The 20,863-nt window shown below is 33.8% G+C and overlaps 1 protein-coding gene across 4 annotated transcripts in view; it reads left to right on the top strand.

The window, feature by feature from the left end:
* The window catches only part of LOC123868798 (suppressor of lurcher protein 1-like), an 82,809-nt gene that overhangs the window by 14,252 nt on the left and 47,694 nt on the right, over positions 1-20,863 (top strand). For all 4 annotated transcript variants that reach the window (XM_045911405.1, XM_045911404.1, XM_045911406.1 and 1 more), the window contains one exon: positions 8,926-8,962. In XM_045911405.1, the coding sequence (XP_045767361.1) occupies positions 8,933-8,962 (30 nt within the window). In that variant the 5' untranslated portion in view covers positions 8,926-8,932. The remainder of the gene's footprint in view (positions 1-8,925; positions 8,963-20,863) is intronic.

Below are 20,863 nucleotides of genomic sequence, written 5' to 3'. Positions count from 1 at the left end.
TGGTTAAAAAGATTGGCCGTGCAAAGGTAACGGACAGAAATATATTTTTCGTATTTGAACTTTGCAAAAGCTTAAATAAGCTTTGTGGCATGTTCAGGGCAAGTTAGGATTAAAAATTAAGAGCGCCATCTTGCCAGCAAACTGGCTCACCAGTTTTGTCACTGGGCAAAAAGTGGTTTGTGCACTCTATGAAATATTTTATTTCCAATCCACTCTTTCTGCCTCATCCTAATATGTGTACCCACATAATAATGTCAATATAAATCATTCACAACATGATATGGGTCAGAGATTCAATCCAAAGTATTTGAGCTTTGTAAAGCTTAAATAAGCTTTGTGGCATGTTCAGGGAAAGTTAGGATTAAAGATTAAGAGCGCCATCTTGCCAGCAAACTGGCCCACCAATTTTGTCACTGGGCAAAAAGTGGTTTGTGTACTCTATGAAATATTTTATTTCCATTCCACTCTTTTTGCCTCATCCTAATATTATATGTGTACCCACATAATAATGTCAATACAAATCATTCACAACATGATATGGGTCGGAGATTCAATACAAAGTATTTGAGGTTTGTAAAGCTTAAATAAGCTTTGTGGCATGTTCAGGGCAAGTTAGGATTAAAGATTAAGAGTGCCATCTTGCCAAAAAACTGGCCCACCAGTTTTGTCACTGGGCAAAAAGTGGTTTGTGCACTCTATGAAATATTTTATTTCCATTCCACTCTTTCTGCCTCATCCTAATATGTGTACCCACATAATAATATCAATATAAATCATTCACAACATGATATGGGTCGGAGATTCAATACAAAGTATTTAGTTGAATGAACTTTCACAAACCTTTAATCAAAATTGAAAAGCTCAGTATTAGAAATAGCCATAACTTTATCCATAAAATCGGTAATCTATTTACAATTTTACACGTATACTAAAGATATTTGAATTTATATTTGTAACAGACAAGACAAAGCATTAAAAGGCAAGAAACATGAGCTGCCATTTTAGCTACTATTTGCTTCAGTTTTAATACTATTGGCTAGTAAAAAACGCTCTATTAAAGTATAGTTTATTCTTATATAAATATTGTATACAATATTTTATATATTATTTAAAATATTGTAAAACATAACACAAAGACAACATTAGTAAATAATACAGTTCCCACGGGATTTTAGAAACCTAAATCAACGCGGATGAAGTCACGGGCATTAGCTAATTCCTCAGTCTAAAATATAATATTTTGAAATGTTCCTAATAACTGCTCTAAATCAGTAAATCTCTATATCATGTACCTTAATAGGCTGGATGTGAGAGCAATGTATGCCACTCGAGCACTTTGCTAAGTGGCCATAGATAGTGGTATCTTGGTTCGAATAAGCCAATTTAGATCGGAAATCCTATTCAATGTAGGTAATAAATATTAGTCATACATAATGTAAAAGAAGGATCGATTCATAAATAAACGAATCTCTACCTCTGATTAAGGAAATATCCCTTGACTTGTTTTATTTACTAGCCCTTGACTGCAATCTCACCTGGTGGTAAGTGATGATACAGTATAAGATGGAAACTGGCTAACCTACCAGGGGTATGGCAGTTTTTATTAAACCCATACGCCTTTGGTTTCTGGAACGCTAAATCGTTTGGCTTTTTGCAGTTTTTGAAAATATGTTCAACTGTCAGTTAGCTGAATCCACGACCTTAAAAAAACATTCCAATGAATTGAGAACCTTCTCCTTTTTTCCTAGTCGGTTAAAAAGATTGCGGGAAGTGGGTGGACGAGGAAGGCAGAAAATCACCCGGTGTCTTGTAGTACGATAGTAAAAACGTGAAGGAGGAACGAGATCGAGTAAGCTCCTCAGCAAACTTTCCAAAATATATCCTAAAACACCGATAAGCCGGCAACCTTGCAACGGTGGATTTGTTAATCAGAACGTTTTACAAATAAAACAAAAATATCTCAATACAAAATACCAGCTCGTCACGGTGAAATTAGAGCAAGCTGTAACGTTATTAATGAATTTCCGATATTACTGGCCTGACCGACAAAATATAATATTCCCTACGCCCATTTCTTATCAAGGACTGTAGGGAAATGGTAGACAAAACCCTCGGGAGCAAAATTGTTCATAAAAGTCAAGCTAGCACTAAAAGCGCCGATAAAAATATTGCTATCCTAATAATAATACCTATTATATATATGAAACTTTGAATGTTTGGATGTTTGTTACCTTTCAACGCCACAATAACTGATTTATATTGTCAATTTGGTTAAAATTTGGAACGGAGATAATATATACCTACCTTGATTTAAGCAGGCAACTTTTAGTAAATCAAAAAGATCCTGCACCATCTACTTGGACGAAGCTGCGGGCATCAGCTATTCAAGTGTATAATAAAAACCTCCCGTTTACTAACTTGGTTTACGTAGTTAATTCCTTTTCATATTCCTGTAATTAATTTCTGTTTTCTGTCTATATTTTCCTTTTAGTCTTTGCCTTATTAAGTGTTTTGTGCACCAAACTCCCTTGTCTCGGGATTATGAAAGAAAAGAAAGTGATCGCTTTTGTACGCTCTGTAAAGGATTATATAGACCAAAGCCGGCTTGGCTTAGTCTGTATTACCTATACAATATTAATAATGGTAGAAATAGTAATTACCTATTATGCAATGTTAGAAATGTAGGCAGGCAGCCGCTGAATTCAGACCGCTCAGGAATATGGATATCCATACAAGAGTACCTATGTCCAGCATTGGACGTCACTCGGTTGATGATGATGAGCTAAATTATAGCCAATGTCACTCGGGATGGTATAAGGATCCAAATCTGTTCAGGCATTTAGGAGTAATAGTAGAATAAAGAAATTTGCATACATACAAACATGAACCCTGAAAACATAACACTCCTTTTTAGGCAGTCTGTCAAGTAGCGCGTGTCTTAAGCAAATTTTTATCCGTCAGATTGTTTCGAATTTTTATGTCGCATAGTATTATTATATCTAGTGAAAGTTCTTCAACTAAACCACTAGGAGAGCAGTTTCACTTTCCTTTAGCCTTATTTTAATTTAATCTACTTTTTATGCAAAAGTCTGTCACTACTCACTGTCACTGATATTAGGATGTCTCTCTCTAACAAGGATGTCCTAGAATTTATTTTAAAAATAACATTCTTTCAAAATATCATATTTTCCTTTCTTCAAGCATAAACTTTTGCGAAAAGTAAGTACAACACTGTCGAATGAAAGGAATTTGACCTATGACCTCATCGAAATAATTTACAAAGGTCGGCATTATTACTTATCTTAAATGTCATAACGTTAACAGGGCTCTCTCCGTCACTCGCTTCATACAATCGTAGTTCCAATTTCATTTGAATATTAAGCAACCAAAGTCCATGAAATTTTGCAGACATATTCTAGAAACTAATATCTGTGTCTGTGGTGTTTTAGATTTTTCTAAAAATATGTAGTTTTAAAATTACAGTGGCTTAAAGATTTGTATGTAAATTTTTAAGACCGCGTAACTTTGAAACCGAATATTTTAACAGAAATCTGAAAAACCGCAGACATAGATATTAGTTTCTAGGATATGTCTGCAAAATTTCATGGACTTTGGTTGTTTAATATTCAAATGAAATTGGAACTACGATTGTATGAAGCGAGTGACGGAGAGAGCCCTGTTAAGACCTTTCCAAATGTTAGGAACTTGGTAGTACATATAAGAGCATTTCTAGACTGGCATCTAGCTTATATTGTCCAGCATTGTAATACTAGGAATTATGGAATGACAGTATAAACTACATTCACTCTAGGTTATGAATAAGATACTAGAGTCTATAGGCACCTTCTCAGAAATTATATTTGGCTAACCCAACTCAAAGTCCCATAACCTTTATTTTATGAATAATTACATTTAGGGGTGAAGCGGTGATTGACCTAGTGGTTTAGTGGTTTAGACGCTGGCCTACTGATGGGTCCGGGGTTCGAAAAATGTAGTACGGTATGACCATTGTAAGTATAAATGCCCAAACCACTATGGGCCCATGGTATAGTGGTGATAGCCTAGTGGGAGCCGAGATAGATAGATAGATAGAAGTCTTTATTGCACACAAAAACATATAAACGAACAACACAGAAGGAAGAAAACAGAAAAAAAAACAATTGTTTGCAAAGGCAGCCTTATTGCTTAGAGCAATCTTTACCAGGCAACCGTTGCTGAAAGGAGAAACGAGTGTTGGATAGTACCAACACTAACTAGTATAGTAGGAGTAGTTGTGTAGTAAAGTAGTGTTATAGTAGTAGTATAGTAGTAGTATAGTAGTAGGAGGGGTCAAGACGTCAGCTTTCTATTCGGGAAGTCGGGACTTCAATCCCGGGAGCGCACCTTTAACTTTTCTGAGTTACGTTGTAAGCAGTCACTGGCTTTAACGGTGAAAGAAAACATCTTGAGGCAACCCGCATGCCCAACAGTTCTCTATAATGTTCTTAAAGGTGTGTGAAGTCAGCCAATCCGCACTGGGTCAGCGAGGCGGAATGTTCCAGACACTTCTCATTCTGATAGGAGACCCGTACTCAGTAGTGAGCCAACAATAGGTTGATCGTGATGATGATGATTTACCTGCCCCAGACACAACTAAAGATTTAGGCACTTTCATAATATCTTCTTAATAAGTACTAGTTTTTAACCCCCGACCCAAAAAGAGGGGTGGTATTAGTTTGACGTGTGTATCTGTGTATCTGTCTGTGGCATCGTAGCTCCTAAACTAATGAACCGATTTTAATTTAGTTTTTTTTTGTTTGAAAGGTGGCTTGATCGAAAGTGTTTTTAGCTATAATACAAGAAAATCGTTTTAGCTGTTTGAAAGTTATCAGCTCTTTTCTAGTTACTGTAACCTTCACTTGTCGGGGGTCTTATAAATTTTTAATTCAAACTTGTGGATAATTTATTTTCTATAAGTATAGCGGTCTTATGTACCTATAAGAAGACTTGTACACAAAGAAGTAAATTGATATTCAATAATATTTCATAAGATGCTGATCAAAAACACTACGCGCGCTGCTGTGGATCAAATAAAAAAACGTTGAAATTTTAATATAATCGTTGTCTCACCGCAGCATCGCAAAATATTCAGACTGAAAGTTTCAAGTCATTTTATTACGTCCGCGCCTGCTATCTAAAGCATTTCTAGCCGCAGAATTATTCAATGGAGGCTTCTCCACTTTTAAGCTGATCGCACATTTTTCCGTGCTAAAAGTCCTGCGCATACAAAATTGTTGAATTTTCGGAGAGTTTTTACACTTGACTTAACTATGACGTATTAGGGACTGGGCAAAAATAGTAGTTTGGAATGTTTTATTTATTATGACTTTATTCACACAATAATACAATATAATTAGTATATATGACTGAATCAATATGCAATTATTTTTTGTAGTTAAAGGCCCAGCCATAGCTTTGGCACTATAAGGTAGTAATTAACCACACTATGTATGAATTACCCGTCGCATGCCCGTATATTTTTTCATGTAATCCTAAGAATATTGCAAGCCCGCTTTTTCGTTGTGTCCCATAATGAACTCATGACGATACAAACTGGGGTTTTATTCTAAGGATACAAAGCGACTATGAAATAAAAATGCGTTGTGCATTAATATTGCACGGTCGTGTAGCTGGGCGAACAGTTTTACTATCATAATATTTTTTATAATATTATGATGCATATTTTATGAAGAATCCGTAGCAGCTTAATAAAATATCTCGTGAGTAAAAATGTTATAGTTTAAATCACATACTCAGTATAAAAACAATTTTATCATGAAATTTCAGTATACCATTTACTAAGGAACTTACCTACCTTTTGAAGAGCTGATTAATCACGGACAATTTTTGATGGTCGCGAAAAACATTTTAAATTTATTTATATTAATTAATTTGATAGAATAAATGTAAACTGTATCTTGAAAAATATTTTATTGGTATTAGTTATTATATTTTATTAATTACTTTTTAAGGTTTTAACGTTCAATTATAATTTCTAGGTATTTATAGTAAGGGACGACCCTGTCTTAAATTGAAGCATTCTTACATGCAAGTAGTATGGCATTAGTTGTTCGTTTACTCGATGAGTCCAAAACGGAATATTAACAGGGCTCTCTCCGTTACTCGTTTCATACAATCGTAGTTCCAATTTCATTTGAATATTAAGCAACCAAAGTCCATGAAATTTTGCAGACATATTCTAGAAACTAATATCTGTGTCTGTGGTGTTTTAGATTTTTCTAAAAATATGTAGTTTTAAAATTACAGGGGCTCAAAGATTTGTATGAATTTTTTTAAGACCGCGTAACTTTGAAACCGAAATTTTTTACAGAAATCTGGAAAACCACAGACATAGATATTTGTTTCTAGAATATGTCTGCAAAATTTCATGGACTTTGGTTGCTTAATATTCAAATGAAATTGGAACTACGATTGTATGAAACGAGTGACGGAGAGAGCCCTCTTAAGTCCAATTAGTATGTGGCACAATACCTAAACGTTCAACGTGAGGATCAAACGAAACGATCAATGATATATGCGGTATTCAATCTTCTACTAACGGTACAGATTCAGTAAATATCGGCGCTGCGTCAAGATCACGCACCTTTGCCATTCTATAAGTACCTAGGATTGATTCTGTGAATATCACAATGGTGCCTTTATACTGTCAATATTACCACAGGACCCACTCGTATCACGATCCAAATCTTAGATTAAGGAATACAAATAAAGGCATTATTGATGTTATTGACGTATCGGATTCGATCTATACCGACTTTGTATCCGAATGTTCTTGAAATCCTACGATACTACATAGAAATTCCGATATGGTATTCATAGGGTAAGCGCAGTGTAGGACGACCTCCAGCTCGCTGGACCGATGACCTGAAGAAGGTGGCGGGGAGCGGGTGGATGAGGAAGGCGGAGGACCGTGTTTGGTGGCGCGCTCTTGGAAAGGCCTATGTCCAGCAGTGGACGCTTACAGGCTGATGGATGGATGCATGGATGGATTCATAGGGTATGCAGCCTGTTAGAATTCCATTTCTATCACGCGATGGTACGCGATCTCGTCATAGTATATCGAGGAAATAGTGATTGTATTGAAAGTTTCTCAATGCATCCGGATGTTCTTGAATTCCTGTTCTTGAATGTGTTGAACACCAGAATCGCGATAAGGTATTGATGGTGTAACACTCCCCCAATCATCACCCATTAACTTTGCGTGGTTAGTTTTAGTAAGCCCCCTGATATTTGTACTTAGTGTCGAAAAATTATTAAGTATTATTCAGTTATTGTATACAATTGTAATATAAAATCTATCTGTTTATTTTAGCCACTGCCCTCATTACACCGACTTAAAAGTGTGCGTTTCCTGAACACCTCACATTTTTCCACATTTTTTTTCATGCAATTTCACTTCGAGGTTGTAATGAGTCAACCTTCAACTCAAAATGTGAAAGTGTGGATGTTTGGAAGTTTGGATGTTTGTTATTCAATCACGCAAAAACTACTGGCCGAATTTGACTGAAATTTGGAATGGAGATAGATTATACCTTGGATTAACACATAAGCTAATTTTTATCCCGGAAAATCAAAGAGTTCCCGCGGGATTTTAGTATATTATATTATTATTATAACTACACTAAGTTATTAAGTATATATTTTTTTATTTATCTGATTATACATTTCCTCAGTGGCATCCCTAATATTAGCAGAAATATAGAGTGAACTTTCCCATTTTCTTTGCGGCAGCCAATTTTGTCTATAGGGGCTGATAAGGGTGATTTTATCGCGGGCACAAGTTCTTAAACGTGGGAAATAGCCCCGCATTATATCTCTCAATGTTGCCTAAGTAGCCAATCCCTATCATTCAACCTAATGGCCCGTCTTAATGTTGATATTATATTTGTGATAGTGGCTCCTTTGTCTGTTACTCTGCAACAAACGGAAAAATTTTGCTGATGACGCTATTATGGAACCGAGGAAAATTGTGCGGCGTCGAGATATTTAAATGAGTCCGCTGATTGCTATACGAAAATAATAGCAGTTCAAACAAAAGATAGAATATCTATCTTTGTTTTTTGTAGCGTTCTTTTTGTTCCGATAAAACTAAAATATTTTACAGTTTTCTATTTCTACTGCCTACGCATTACTACTTCAGTTTACTAATCATTTGGATGGTGGTTCCTTTGTTTCTCGGATTTCCTAATTATAGGTACTGATTATGTCATTTGAAATGTCCAGTGAGAGAAACTATGCAAAATAGTTAACAAATAGGTATATGTAAAGGTCTTGTACCATACCTCTTGTTGTTTTATTAATAGGAAAAGTTTGCTGTGGGCTTTTTGTTATACTAGTCTGTAACCAGCTTTAGTTCTTTAACTAAATGAAAATAGTACTTCTACAATTTAAATATAATTTTATTAAAACTAATTATAAGCAGGATCTAATTGAATAAATGAACTTTGACTGTATTATCTAATAATTACGTTGTTAGATAATACAGTCCAAAGTAACATTTCTTGAAAATTCCTGAAAAGCCAACAACGCAATGGCCATTCCTCAAACTGTTCAACTGCAAATGTTCATAGGTGGTGGAAATCACTTAACATCAGATAAACCACCAGCTCTTTTACTCGCATAAAACTACAATTCGTAATTTTATGTTCGTGATTTTTTTTTTAAGATAGGTTCCGATAGGACAGATTGGCTTTCTTTAAAAAAGGTTGGTTTTAACTCTTTCATAAACGTTCACGACCTACGAAAAAAAAAATTTGATACGCTTTTTTATGGCGAATTTTTGAATGAAATGAATAAAAAAGTAATAAAATTTGAAGAAAAATAATTCGATATTAATTTATTAATTAATTTAATTTTTACTTCCAGATTCGCAATGCAGCCAAGAGGATTTAAAAATATGAAGGTAACAAATTTGATTGAGTAGACTTTATTTTTATCGTGTAAAAGATAAAATGATAATGTTTATTTATTTATTAATGCATTTTACATATACTTTCAGTTTAATATTTTAAAATATACTGTAGACTACGCGATATAAAAGAACAACAATAAAATTCATCACGTTGTAATGTAAATATCATTTACAAAAATGAAGGCTTTTGTAACTTTCGTTAATACACTTAAGAGGGGTCTCTCCGTCACTCGCTTCATACAAACGTAGTTCCAATTTCATTTGAATATTAAGCAACCAAAGTCCATGAAATTTTGCAGACATATTCTAGAAACTAATATCTATGTCTGTGGTTTTCCAGATTTCTGTTAAAATATTCGGTTTCAAAGTTACGCGGTATTAAAAATGTACATACAAATCTTTGGGCCCCTGTAATTTTAAAACTACATATTTTTAGAAAAATCTAAAACACCACAGGCACAGATATTAGTTTCTAGAATATGTCTGCAAAATTTCATGGACTTTGGTTGCTTAATACTCAAATGAAATTGGAACTACGATTGTATGAAGCGAGTGACGGAGAGAGCCCTGTTAAAACTGATTTAAAATCTCACGCCATTTCAGTCATAAAATCTGATAGCAATAAAGGTAATATTTCCATGAAGCTGTACATGATTTTTGATGTGTTATACTTCTCTATTTTGTGGTATCGACATGTTAACGGGTGGATATCCGTAGATAAGGCAGAAATAAACGTTTCACTTAAAACGATATCGCGTTCTGGCGGGATATATTTTAAAATGGTTCTGCAAAGGAAGCTGCGGAAATGTCTTTCGCACCGATATATTATGTGACATCCCCAATATGTACGTGACAGAATTTATTGTTATATAAGCATCGACATAGATTCTATATCGGTGGTTATATAAGTTTAGCAACGTAGGTACTTGTATATAAAACTTGTAATGTTTTAATACGAGAAAGCGTTAAATAAATTCTCTGTTTCTGATGGTTTCTGACAACTTTTGCAATATTTTTTTTTTTTTTTTAAATATTATTTCACCTACACTTCAAGCAAATTCGTGGCCTAGTCGTTAAAGGCGCTCTGGACGGGATTTCCAAAGAGAGACAGGTTCGAATCCGGCCAATTCTGCAATTTTTCATATGTATTTTAAATTAATTACAATTTTTTTTTGTACCTAGTTAACTAGGAGCATTGTGGTGAATACAAACCTACATACCTATCCTACTATAATATTACAAATGCAAAAGGATGATGAACGGATGAATAATTTATAGATTGTTACTAAATGTAAGGTTTTGCTGCGTTTATATTTTAAGCAGTTTGCACCTACCCTCAACGAGGCCTATTTTGAAAATAGTTCGCGTTGAATTTTGCTAAAATGTATGAAACTCGTGACTTGTTTTGAGAGTGTTTGTTTAGGCACCTACTTTAGTACTTACCCGCTTGTTTGGTTAGTTAGATGTAACGGCGCAATGTTTAAGTGTTCAAAACTAATTTCGGCTAAAAGGTTTTCGCGGTCACTTTCAAAGTAGTGCTATCTTTTATATTAAACTGGCGAGTTTAGGAGCTTAAGCTGTGTAATATCATGTACAGCTGAATTCAGAATAAGTACAATATGTTTTATTTTATCTATGATAATAATGTGGAGAAATCTCAAACCAAAGGAGACAGAAAACCTTGCCTTTTTCGTAAGAGAACAATATTGGCATAGCTTAATAGTTTTTGGTCAAGGGAACTTTCCATTAATAAAATTGATAATTATTATTGTTAGGTATAAAAAATGTCTCCGACCTAACCTAACAGACAACCTAAACAACAAAAATTTCAATTGTTTTACTTAAGCTACTTTATATAATACCTTTCGCCCGCGACTTCGTCAACGAATATTTTAATTATCTAATGTTCTTCTAGCATTCACGCTTTTAATGTAGCTATCTATTAGTGAAACAATTTTCAGCATCGATTATTAGTTTCGGAAATTACCTCCTACATACTACCTAACTACCTGGGGACAATAAAGCTATCTATCGATGAAAGAATTTTCATAATCGGATCATTATTTACGGAGATTACCCCTTACATCCAAACTTACAAACTCTTAATAATCTTATTATAGTAAGTATATTAAAGTATAAATAAAATACTTATAGACATTTTAGTAAATAATTTACCAAGAAAACTAAATTTATAGTTCATCCGAGCATCTATGATTCAATTCAATCCTTGTATACCTATTCAATTTGGCTTTCAGTGTGCCAACAGAGCTCAAGTCATTTTCTAAAATACACTTCAGTATTTTGCTTGGATTGAAAATTATTTAAGAAAATTTCAAAATATGTACTTGTACAAAAAATTACACATACTTACCTAGTAAAAATCTTGAAACAAAACATAAGTACTTCACTCTATCACATCACACTAATATTATAAAGGCGAAAGTTTGTATGTGTGTGTGTGTGTGTGTGTGTGTGTATGTTTGTTCAATCAATCAATCAATCAATCAATCAATTTATTTATTTGCTGATACAGGTTTTACAGTGTTTAATTATAGAAATAGTCCAGCTGTATCACGCCAAGCTGGCATGCAAATACATTAATTTTGTGTTCAAAATAGTGAATAGACAAATTAAATTAAAAGTAAAATTTTCGCTTGTTTGAAATAAATGAAGTTATACAATAAAGGGAATTTACAATTCTGAATACTTAGTATTAAAAAAATATTACAAGTCTTAAAAATATTACAAGATTACATAAAAAAATAAAATAAAAACAAAAATGTCATCTTAGATATTCATCAACACTATAAAAAATATTCTTAGTTAAATATTCCAATAATTTCTTTTTAAGGCCTTGTATTTTATTTACGTTTACAAGTTCCAAAGGTAATTTATTTACAATTTTTACTGCCATAACGTTAAAACTATTACTGATGAGAGCGGTTCTATGTGACGGGAATCTTAATTTATGTTTTTGTCTTTTGTTATCAAATTCTGTAAACATATTTTTATTATTCGCTACAAACAAAATAATTTCATAGATATATAATGATGGTACAGTTAATAAACGAAGTTTTTGGAAGTAAGGAATGCAACTATCTCTCTGGGACAATCTACATATTACTCTCACGCACCTTTTTTGGGCCAGTAACACTCTTTTTATGCCAGACCCATTGCCCCAAAATATTATACCATATCTTAATACAGAGGCTACATGACCATGATAAGCTGTCATTAGTACTTCAGGGCTTACTTTTTTTGCTAAAATGTTCAAACAATACGCTGCTTGATTGACTCTTTTACAAACATATTCGATGTGTGTTTTCCATGTCAAATTTGAATCGATTTGTAGTCCTAAGAAATTTGTTGTCTCAGTATTATCAATTTTGTTGTCCCTATGGTTAATATTTATGTGATGTTTTTCATTTTTGTTCCTTATATTTTGGAATGTCATTAATTTAGTTTTACTAAAATTCAATGTCAGTTTATTCGATGTCAGCCATTGTGTTATATTACTTATACTATTATTTATTATGAATTTATGGTCATTTATTGTTTTGTTAATGTATATAACGGTACAGTCATCTGCAAATAGAACCATGGGGTTATCAGTTGATCTTGGCATATCATTTATATAAATTAAAAAGAGAAGAGGTCCTAGTATACTACCCTGTGGAACTCCTTGTGTGAGCAGTTTAGGTTGTGATAGGTATTTCTTTTCTGTTTTAATTTTTCCGCATATTCTATCAATTTGTGTTACTTGACTTCTGTTACTAAGATAGCTTTTTATAAGACTCAGCGCGTTACCTCTAATACCAAACGAGTTAAGTTTGTCTATCAATATATAATGATCCACAAAGTCAAAGGCCTTTGTAAGATCCATATATAATGCCGATACGATTGATTTATCATCAACACCTTTCCCGATTTTCTGGAGGAAGTGGAAGATTGCTAAGTTTATGTTTTTTTTCTTTCTAAATCCAAACTGTTGTTCTGCTAGCATATCGTGTTTCTCTAAGTAGGAGTATAAGCTGTTATAGATTAGTTTCTCAAATATTTTTGAAAATATTGTTACTCCTTCACGCAAAAACCACTGGACGGATTTGGCTGAAATTCGGAATGGAGATAGATAGTATCTTGGATTAGCACATAGGCTACTTTTTATCCCGGAAAATCAAAGATTTCCCACGGGATTTTGAAAAACCTAAATCCACGCGGACGAAGTCGCGGGCGTCAGCTAGTACCAAATAAAAAACTTAGAAAGGTTTAAGCAAAACAATATGTCAGCTTAGATTTGTCCGTGCGTTTTGAAAACATTTGCCGAATCACACATTTTCTTTAAAACATCTAATTCTGAACTTAGGTACAAGTTTTCAAAGACAGTTACTTTGAAATCAAAGACAAGAATATTTATTCAGGTATTTAAATGGATTTAATCTTTCAAAAGAAAGTGTACTTATATAAAACAATTTCCTGGTACGAGTAGGTACATCAAAGTATAAATAAAAAGCTTGGCAAGCTATCTTCAATCACAATCTTTCAATTTAGATCGACAGAGTCGATTCCTCTCCATTTATTTGTCAATCTCAATGTAGAAGTGACATTAATATTTGGAATCGAGATGAAAAGTATGATCAAAGTGGTTGCTTTGCGATTGGTGGTTGAGATTCGTATTTATTTGTTACTACCTAATGCTTTCGATTTCATCCTTGTTGAATTTGTTTTTATTTATTTGACTTTCATTTTCCACGCTCAGGAAGTACCTACTTACCCTGAAAAATCTTTTTTAGGGTTCCGTACCTCAAAAGGAAAAACGGAACCCTTATATGATCACTTCGTTGTCTGCCTGTCTGTCTGTCTGTCCGTCCGTCCGATCTGTCAAGAAAACCTATAGGGTACTTCCTGTTGATCTAGAATCATGAAATTTGGCAGGTAGGTAGGTCTCATAGCACAAGTAAAGGAATAAATCTGAAAACCATGAATTTGGAGTTACAGCGTTAAAAAAATTAAATGTTTAAATTTTCAAAGTAAGATAACTGTAACAAGTAGGGTATCATATGAAAGGGCTTTACTTGTACTTACTTACTTATTAGGAAGCTTGTATAAAATTCACATAATATTATGTAACATCATACACATTTGACATAATATGACGGACTTTTTTACTTAAATCGATAATTTAAAACTAACAGCGGACCAGCGGACATGGATTTTACGAATTTTGTTTCTATTTAATAATTACCTACTAAGAAATCATTTATATTTGTCACACACAGAGAAAGACTACTGAACGAAGCTATAAGGTCCCTTGTCCTACTACAAAACTCCAAAAACGATTTTAAATACTGAAACACCTCAAAGGCGACCGGTAGACGTGTCATGTTTGAACACGTTCTGCTTGTAGGCTTAACGATAAAACCTTAATAACGGGTCATGTCATGACATGACCGTGACCTCATGCTGCAGTTAGGAAGGCCAGTGCTTGTGGAAAAACTTGCTTGCTAGAATTTGTGTGTTTAATTTCCTAGCAAGTTTAACACTTGAAGTTGACCGCTGTGATCAAAGAGTATATAAACCCTAGCTGTGATTATTCAAAAGCTTGTTAAATCACGAACACTTCACACTTTTGTAAAGGAAATAAGAATTGTTTAGGATCACTACAGAAATCGGATTGATATTTTGATCAATATAAGTAAAGAATTTTATAAAGCAATCCATGAGTGTAACCGGAAAATATATGGAAGAAGCCTCACTAGCTCAAATCTAGTCATTTGAAGCGGACGCAACGCAACACCACTCCTAATCCTCTTATCCTAATATAAGATACGGCCTTTTTACGTACAGAGCCAGAGCTTATAATATTTTATACTAAATAATCTCAACCTTACAATCATTGCAATAAAGTTCAAGATGCTGGGAATTTTCGAGTGAAATTCTTGTGGAAAATTTTATATGGGATCTGTTTCGACTGATATGTCTTATCGTCTGTCATTCAATGTTCACGGCTCATTGAGCCTCTTCATATACAGAGCAAAGATTCTGTTTATCTCGATATCATATCTTATTCATTGGAATATAATCGTAATAATATGCTTATGTTGTACAATATAATATCATCACTGATCTCTACATAGTATACAAGTGTAAATTAAAAATTTATAACACCCCCGACGATCCAAAGTATTTGAGTTTTCCAAAACATCATTTTCAAATAAATAATTATGTATTTAGGCAACTTCCATCTTGACAGCTTGACATTTGTCTATTGACATAATATTATGAACCTAACGGTTATCTAACCTTCTTTTCTACAAGAAAACTAGAAAAGAGCTGATAACTCTTAAACGGCTGAACCAATTTTTTTAGATTATAGCTAAGAACACTCTCGATCAAGCCACCTTTCAAACAAAAAAAACTAAATTAAAATCGGTTCATTCGTTTAGGCGCTACGATGCCACAGACAGATACACAGATACACAGATACACAGGTACACAGACACACAGATACACAGATACACACGTCAAACTTATAACACCCCTCTTTTTGGGTCGGGGGTTAAAAACAAAGTCACTTCCCGCCGTCACAATCTGGCCCTCTGTACGCTTAGATCTTTTAAACTACGCAACGGATTTCAATGTGGTTTTGATCAATAAGTAGCTAGAGTGACTCAAGAGGAAGGCTTATAGGTATATTTTCTTAATTTGTGGAAATATGGGCATAATTCTTCAAGATGTCGGAAGAAGCCGACAGAGCTTTCAGTGAAAATACTGTCACTGCAATTTGTTTGATGCCGTCTCTCTACTAATATATGTATTAACAGGGCTCTCTGCGTCACTCGTTTCCACTCGTTTCATACAATCGTAGTTCCGATTTCATTTGAATATTAAGCAACCAAAGTCCATGAAATTTTGCAGACATATTCTAGAAACTAATATCTGTGTCTGTGGTGTTTTAGATTTTTCTAAAAAGATGTAGTTTTAAAATTACAAGGGCTCAAAGATTTGTATGAAATTTTTAAGACCGCGTAACTTTGAAACCGAATATTTTAACAGAAATCTGGAAAACCACAGACATAGATATTAGTTTCTAGAATATGTCTGCAAAATTTCATGGACTTTGGTTGCTTAATATTCAAATGAAATTGGAACTACGATTGTATGAAACGAGTGGAAACGAGTGACGGAGAGAGCCCTCTTAAGTATATACACAGAGTATGTAATGTATTGAGTATTTATTCATCCAAGAATGTATTATGCAATGTCGTTTGTTTGCGGCGCAGGGTTATATTGATACGCGCAGACTTGGCTGAATTGGCATAGGTAGGTATATTTACAAATTAGCCCTAAGCTTATATTATACAATTTTAGTGGGGGTGACCTTCTAAAGGTCCTGTAGCTAATTTAAATAATATAACAAAAATGTCAAATTAACAACAAAAGCAATAATTTAACTTTTCCTATCGATAGTCACCTATTTACATGCCATTTCGTATGTATGTATTTGGTTTACAGAACATCTAAACATTTCTAATCGAATTTTCGGAAACTCTAAGGCCAAACTTATTCAATTTGTTTTGTTCCAGCAAAAGAATAGGTACAAGACTAAAGTATTTGACAGACAAAGTTTATTTGTTTCTCCGTGAACAACTTTCTCAATCAAATTGGTAGACTCGCCAACAAATTAAATTTTACGTAACGTACGTGTAAGTTTTACTAATACAATAAAATGGGCAAAACACATTAAATATTATTTTATTTATACTTAAGTAACTAATATTGTGATACTAAGTCAAAAACAAGGAACTCGGAAGATGTTGGAAAACTAATAAGATTTACACTGAAATTCATAATCAAGATAGGGGCTTCAGCTAAGGGGACCATTCAGACAACATGTGTTGTATTCCAACAGTATACAATGCATTAATAGTGTTAATATCTTTCAGCGATGGCCCAATTCCGACATTCATGAGGGCATAACACCATAGGTGCCTATGACACAGTAGCGAGGTGGTTCTGTTCTCCAAAGAGGGTGATAATACCTTGCTGAAGAACCATAGACCAATCAGACCAATCTAGTTATTTGCCGAGCGACGTTTATATAACCTAAATGTGTTCTCGAATCGCCTCATTCATAGTTTTTCCCAAAAACGATTTTAAAACGTTGTAATGATTTTAAAATACCTTTTGAATAAGGCACTTATCACTCAAGAGGATATACCAATATGTTTTTGACTCACGCTTTCGTGTTCAAGAGGTACTCTTTACTTCTTGTTAGCGTTGATAGTTTCTATGTGTAACGGCGGCGGTTACGCACTAATCCGATACGAGTCTGTGAAAATACGTTCCGAAGTAGTCATAGAACTATTTGTCTGGTAGCTTACGCGCTAGATCTGACTTCCGGCATCCGTGTTTTGTCCGTCATCCGTGAGAATATCTCGGATGTGCCTCGGATTCAAATCGGATATATGACCTAGATATGTCAAAGATGTCCAATATTTTGATCAGAGGTCGGATTATTGCGTAAGCAATATCCAAGTTTTTTATAACCGTATTTTCACGGATTCGGATCGGGTGAGTGCGTAGCCGCTCTAACTGTGCTAATAATAATTTCAACCTAAAGCTCTTCAAGTTTATTTTTAAATGACTGCGACTACAGACGCAGACAGATAGATAGATATGTGGACAGACAGACTGGATGCACTAGGGTTCCTAGGGTACCTATAAGAAGTATGTACCACAACCCCTGAAAAAGCTCAAAAGCTCACATCGTCAAGAATTTTTCTGTTCCAAGCGTAGGGTCTTACCTACTACAAATTTTGTATGTTTATAATTAAAATGATGTACTAAGATGCCATCCATGTAAAAGACCTGCGTTTCACACTATAATTAAATAGCGAGATAGATTAATGTGCTGCTTAAGATAGAATGAGCCGATTATGTAAATTTCAAGTGAGACCCACAGCCGATTTATCATCTTTAACGACCTGGATATAACAATTTTTTTCTTATATTTACATGTCAAGGACAAAATGCGATTCTGCTACTTTAACTTTGTATATTTAGATAAAGTTTTATTTAAATTTTCGATACAAGGTAAAACATCTTGTACTAGTTCAGAATAATTATAAAATTTTTGCCAGCGTGGAATGGTGCCTACTAAGAATGCTGCATAAATTTGCCTGCGCCAAGGCTCCATAGCCCCAGGGTAGCAACTGCAAACGGCAAAAGATTCAGTTTAGCGTTTATATAAGTCTAGAGACATATTTGCACCGTTTGTGCCGTAAATATTAAAATAAAATTTTCGCTTCATAGCAAAAGGCTCTACTAGTCTGTATTACCTATTCGCAAGTACTTTAGTATATACTTACGAGAAATAGCAACTACGAGAAACAGATTAACAATTTTGTATTGTTTATTTAACTTTAAATATTTTATACTTAGTTTTAAATTATTAGCTATTTTCGCAACATTTCTGAGCATTGTTTTAGGGAAAAGCACTAGCCTATTTTAGTGTGGAATATACGAGTATGTAAACTCTCAAGTCTAATCGGAAATATGAGCAATCTTTTTTATGCCATATTATAATGTGGTAATGCTTTTTTTCATCCCGCGGAAGCTCTCTGATGTTCCAGAATAAAAAGTAGCCTTTATCACTTGCTAGGACCTTAACTAACATATCCATGCAAAGATTGCGTCGATCGTTCGAAAAAAAGCGTGATTGAAGGGGAAACTAACGAACCAATAAATAAACGCTTTCGCATTTATAATATTGATATGGATAATGATAATTAGGTTTTCAAAACTACAGAAATAAACAACTTGGTATTTCTTCGCTATCAAACAAACTTTTCATACGTACCTATTTTAAACAAAATTTAATGTATACCACACTATTAATATCGTTATGAAAACGTTAATTATAAAACGAGTTAGCGTTTTACACAAACGCTTCGCCCGCAATATATCATTCACAAGAACATTACACAGTACAGTGTTGTAATGTTGACAATTGCGATTATTTATGTTGGACTAAAGAGTGTTCTACATTTGGCTGCGAGCCAGGGCTGCTGTTGACGCTGGTGAGAGCCATTCGTACTGCAAATATATTCTATAATGTCTTATTTGTCGTTTAAATGTATTTCGTTTCTTGATTTTTAGACTAAGTTCAAGTGATATATCTTGAATGATATATATTTAAGTGATAAAAAGTAGCCTATGTGCTAATCCAGGATATTATATATCTCCATTCCAAATTTCAGCCAAATCCGTCTAGTAGTTTTTGCGTGAAGGAGTACCAAACTTACACACACAAACACATACACACATACACACAAACTTTCGTCTTTGTAATATTATAGTGTGATAGTGTGATAGGCAGTTGGTGGGTAGCATTTTCCAGACATCCATGGGCAGTCATGCTGAGGCAGTAACCTTTTTGGAGGATTCGCGGATTATTCTTATTTTGTAACTCGTAGCTTCTTATTATATCTTTATTATTATGTTCTTATTACTTATATTTTATTTGTTTACTTAATTAGTTGATGGTATTGTATAGTATACTCGGCTCATTGGTTTTCAGGCAGTTAGTTTTTCCTAACAGCTTGTTGGTCTAGTGGCTAGCACATTCAGCCGTGGATACTGAGGTCCTGGATTCATGTCCCAGGCCAGGCTAAAACACTAGGAAATAAGGCCTTAAGATCGCAATATGTTGACTTATAAAAAAATCTCGGTAGCAGTCTTGAGATTTACAGATTCCTTTGCTCTAACGTAAAGTTATTTCCTTACTTTAAGTTCTTTTGATATTGCAAAATATATTATGCTCATTTGGGTTAGAAACTGAGTATTAAAGTGGTTAATGGATTCATGCAAATGGAAGCGTCGAAATCGTTTGAAACAGATCGACGGACAAATGACAATGGAAATGCATTAAAATTTTCACATTTTCACTTTTTTGTTCATACGCAGTGAGCAGTGCATAACTGTTCAGTTTTTGGTAGGGCTACAAGCTTTTATTCTGGCGTAGATTTATAATAGCGTTTTGCTTAACAATTTAAATAAAGTATTGCTATATATTTTTATGTTATGTATTTTATATGTAGGTATATAGGGCAACCTAAAAATAGGCTCAATGAAGAAAAAATTACGGATTTGTGGTATGATAGGAAGTATGCACTTTCCCAATCGTGGGGTATTCATTAGATTGTCTACTTCAATTTTTATTTTACTGCCACACAAGATTTTTCATATCATTAGGGTTCCGTTCCTCAAAAGAAAAAAAGGAACCCTTATAGAATCACTCCGTTGTCTGTCTGTCTGTCTGTCGTATCTATCAAGAAACCTATAGGGTACTTCCCGTTTACCTAGAATCATGAAATTTGGCATGTAGTCTTACAGCACACTTAAGATAAAAAATCCGAAAATCGTGAATTTGTGGATGCATCACAAAAAAAAATTAAATTGTGTTCATAAACAAATAATTAGTATTTTCAACTATTACATGTTATACAATTTAATAATCACATTTTAAAATAGATCATAATATACATTTATTTTTCATAATAATTTTTGATTTACCTCACTCCTTTATCTGGATATAATTTTGATACGGACATCAGGCACAGGTGGTGATTAAATTTTCATTGTAAAACATTCCTCAATAAATATTTACGTACATTTACTGAAAATTAATTGAAATTTTATCAACTTCAATAGCTTATTAAAATTTCGGTCCAAATAAAGTAATTATTGGTGTAAATAATAGGACGAAGTTTCTCATGAAAATGTATTTAATATATCAAGATAAAACAATAGCTTTCACAGCTAAAATCAGATATGAAAAGCTATAAATTCAACGAGCCAGAGAGTTATAGTAGTCATATTAATAGAGGACGC

Source organism: Maniola jurtina, chromosome 10 (assembly GCF_905333055.1).
Source record: "Maniola jurtina chromosome 10, ilManJurt1.1, whole genome shotgun sequence".
Lineage (NCBI taxonomy): Eukaryota > Metazoa > Arthropoda > Insecta > Lepidoptera > Nymphalidae > Maniola > Maniola jurtina.
Note: the sequence above shows the minus strand (reverse complement) of the source record. Positions and strands in the feature narration are given on the sequence as shown.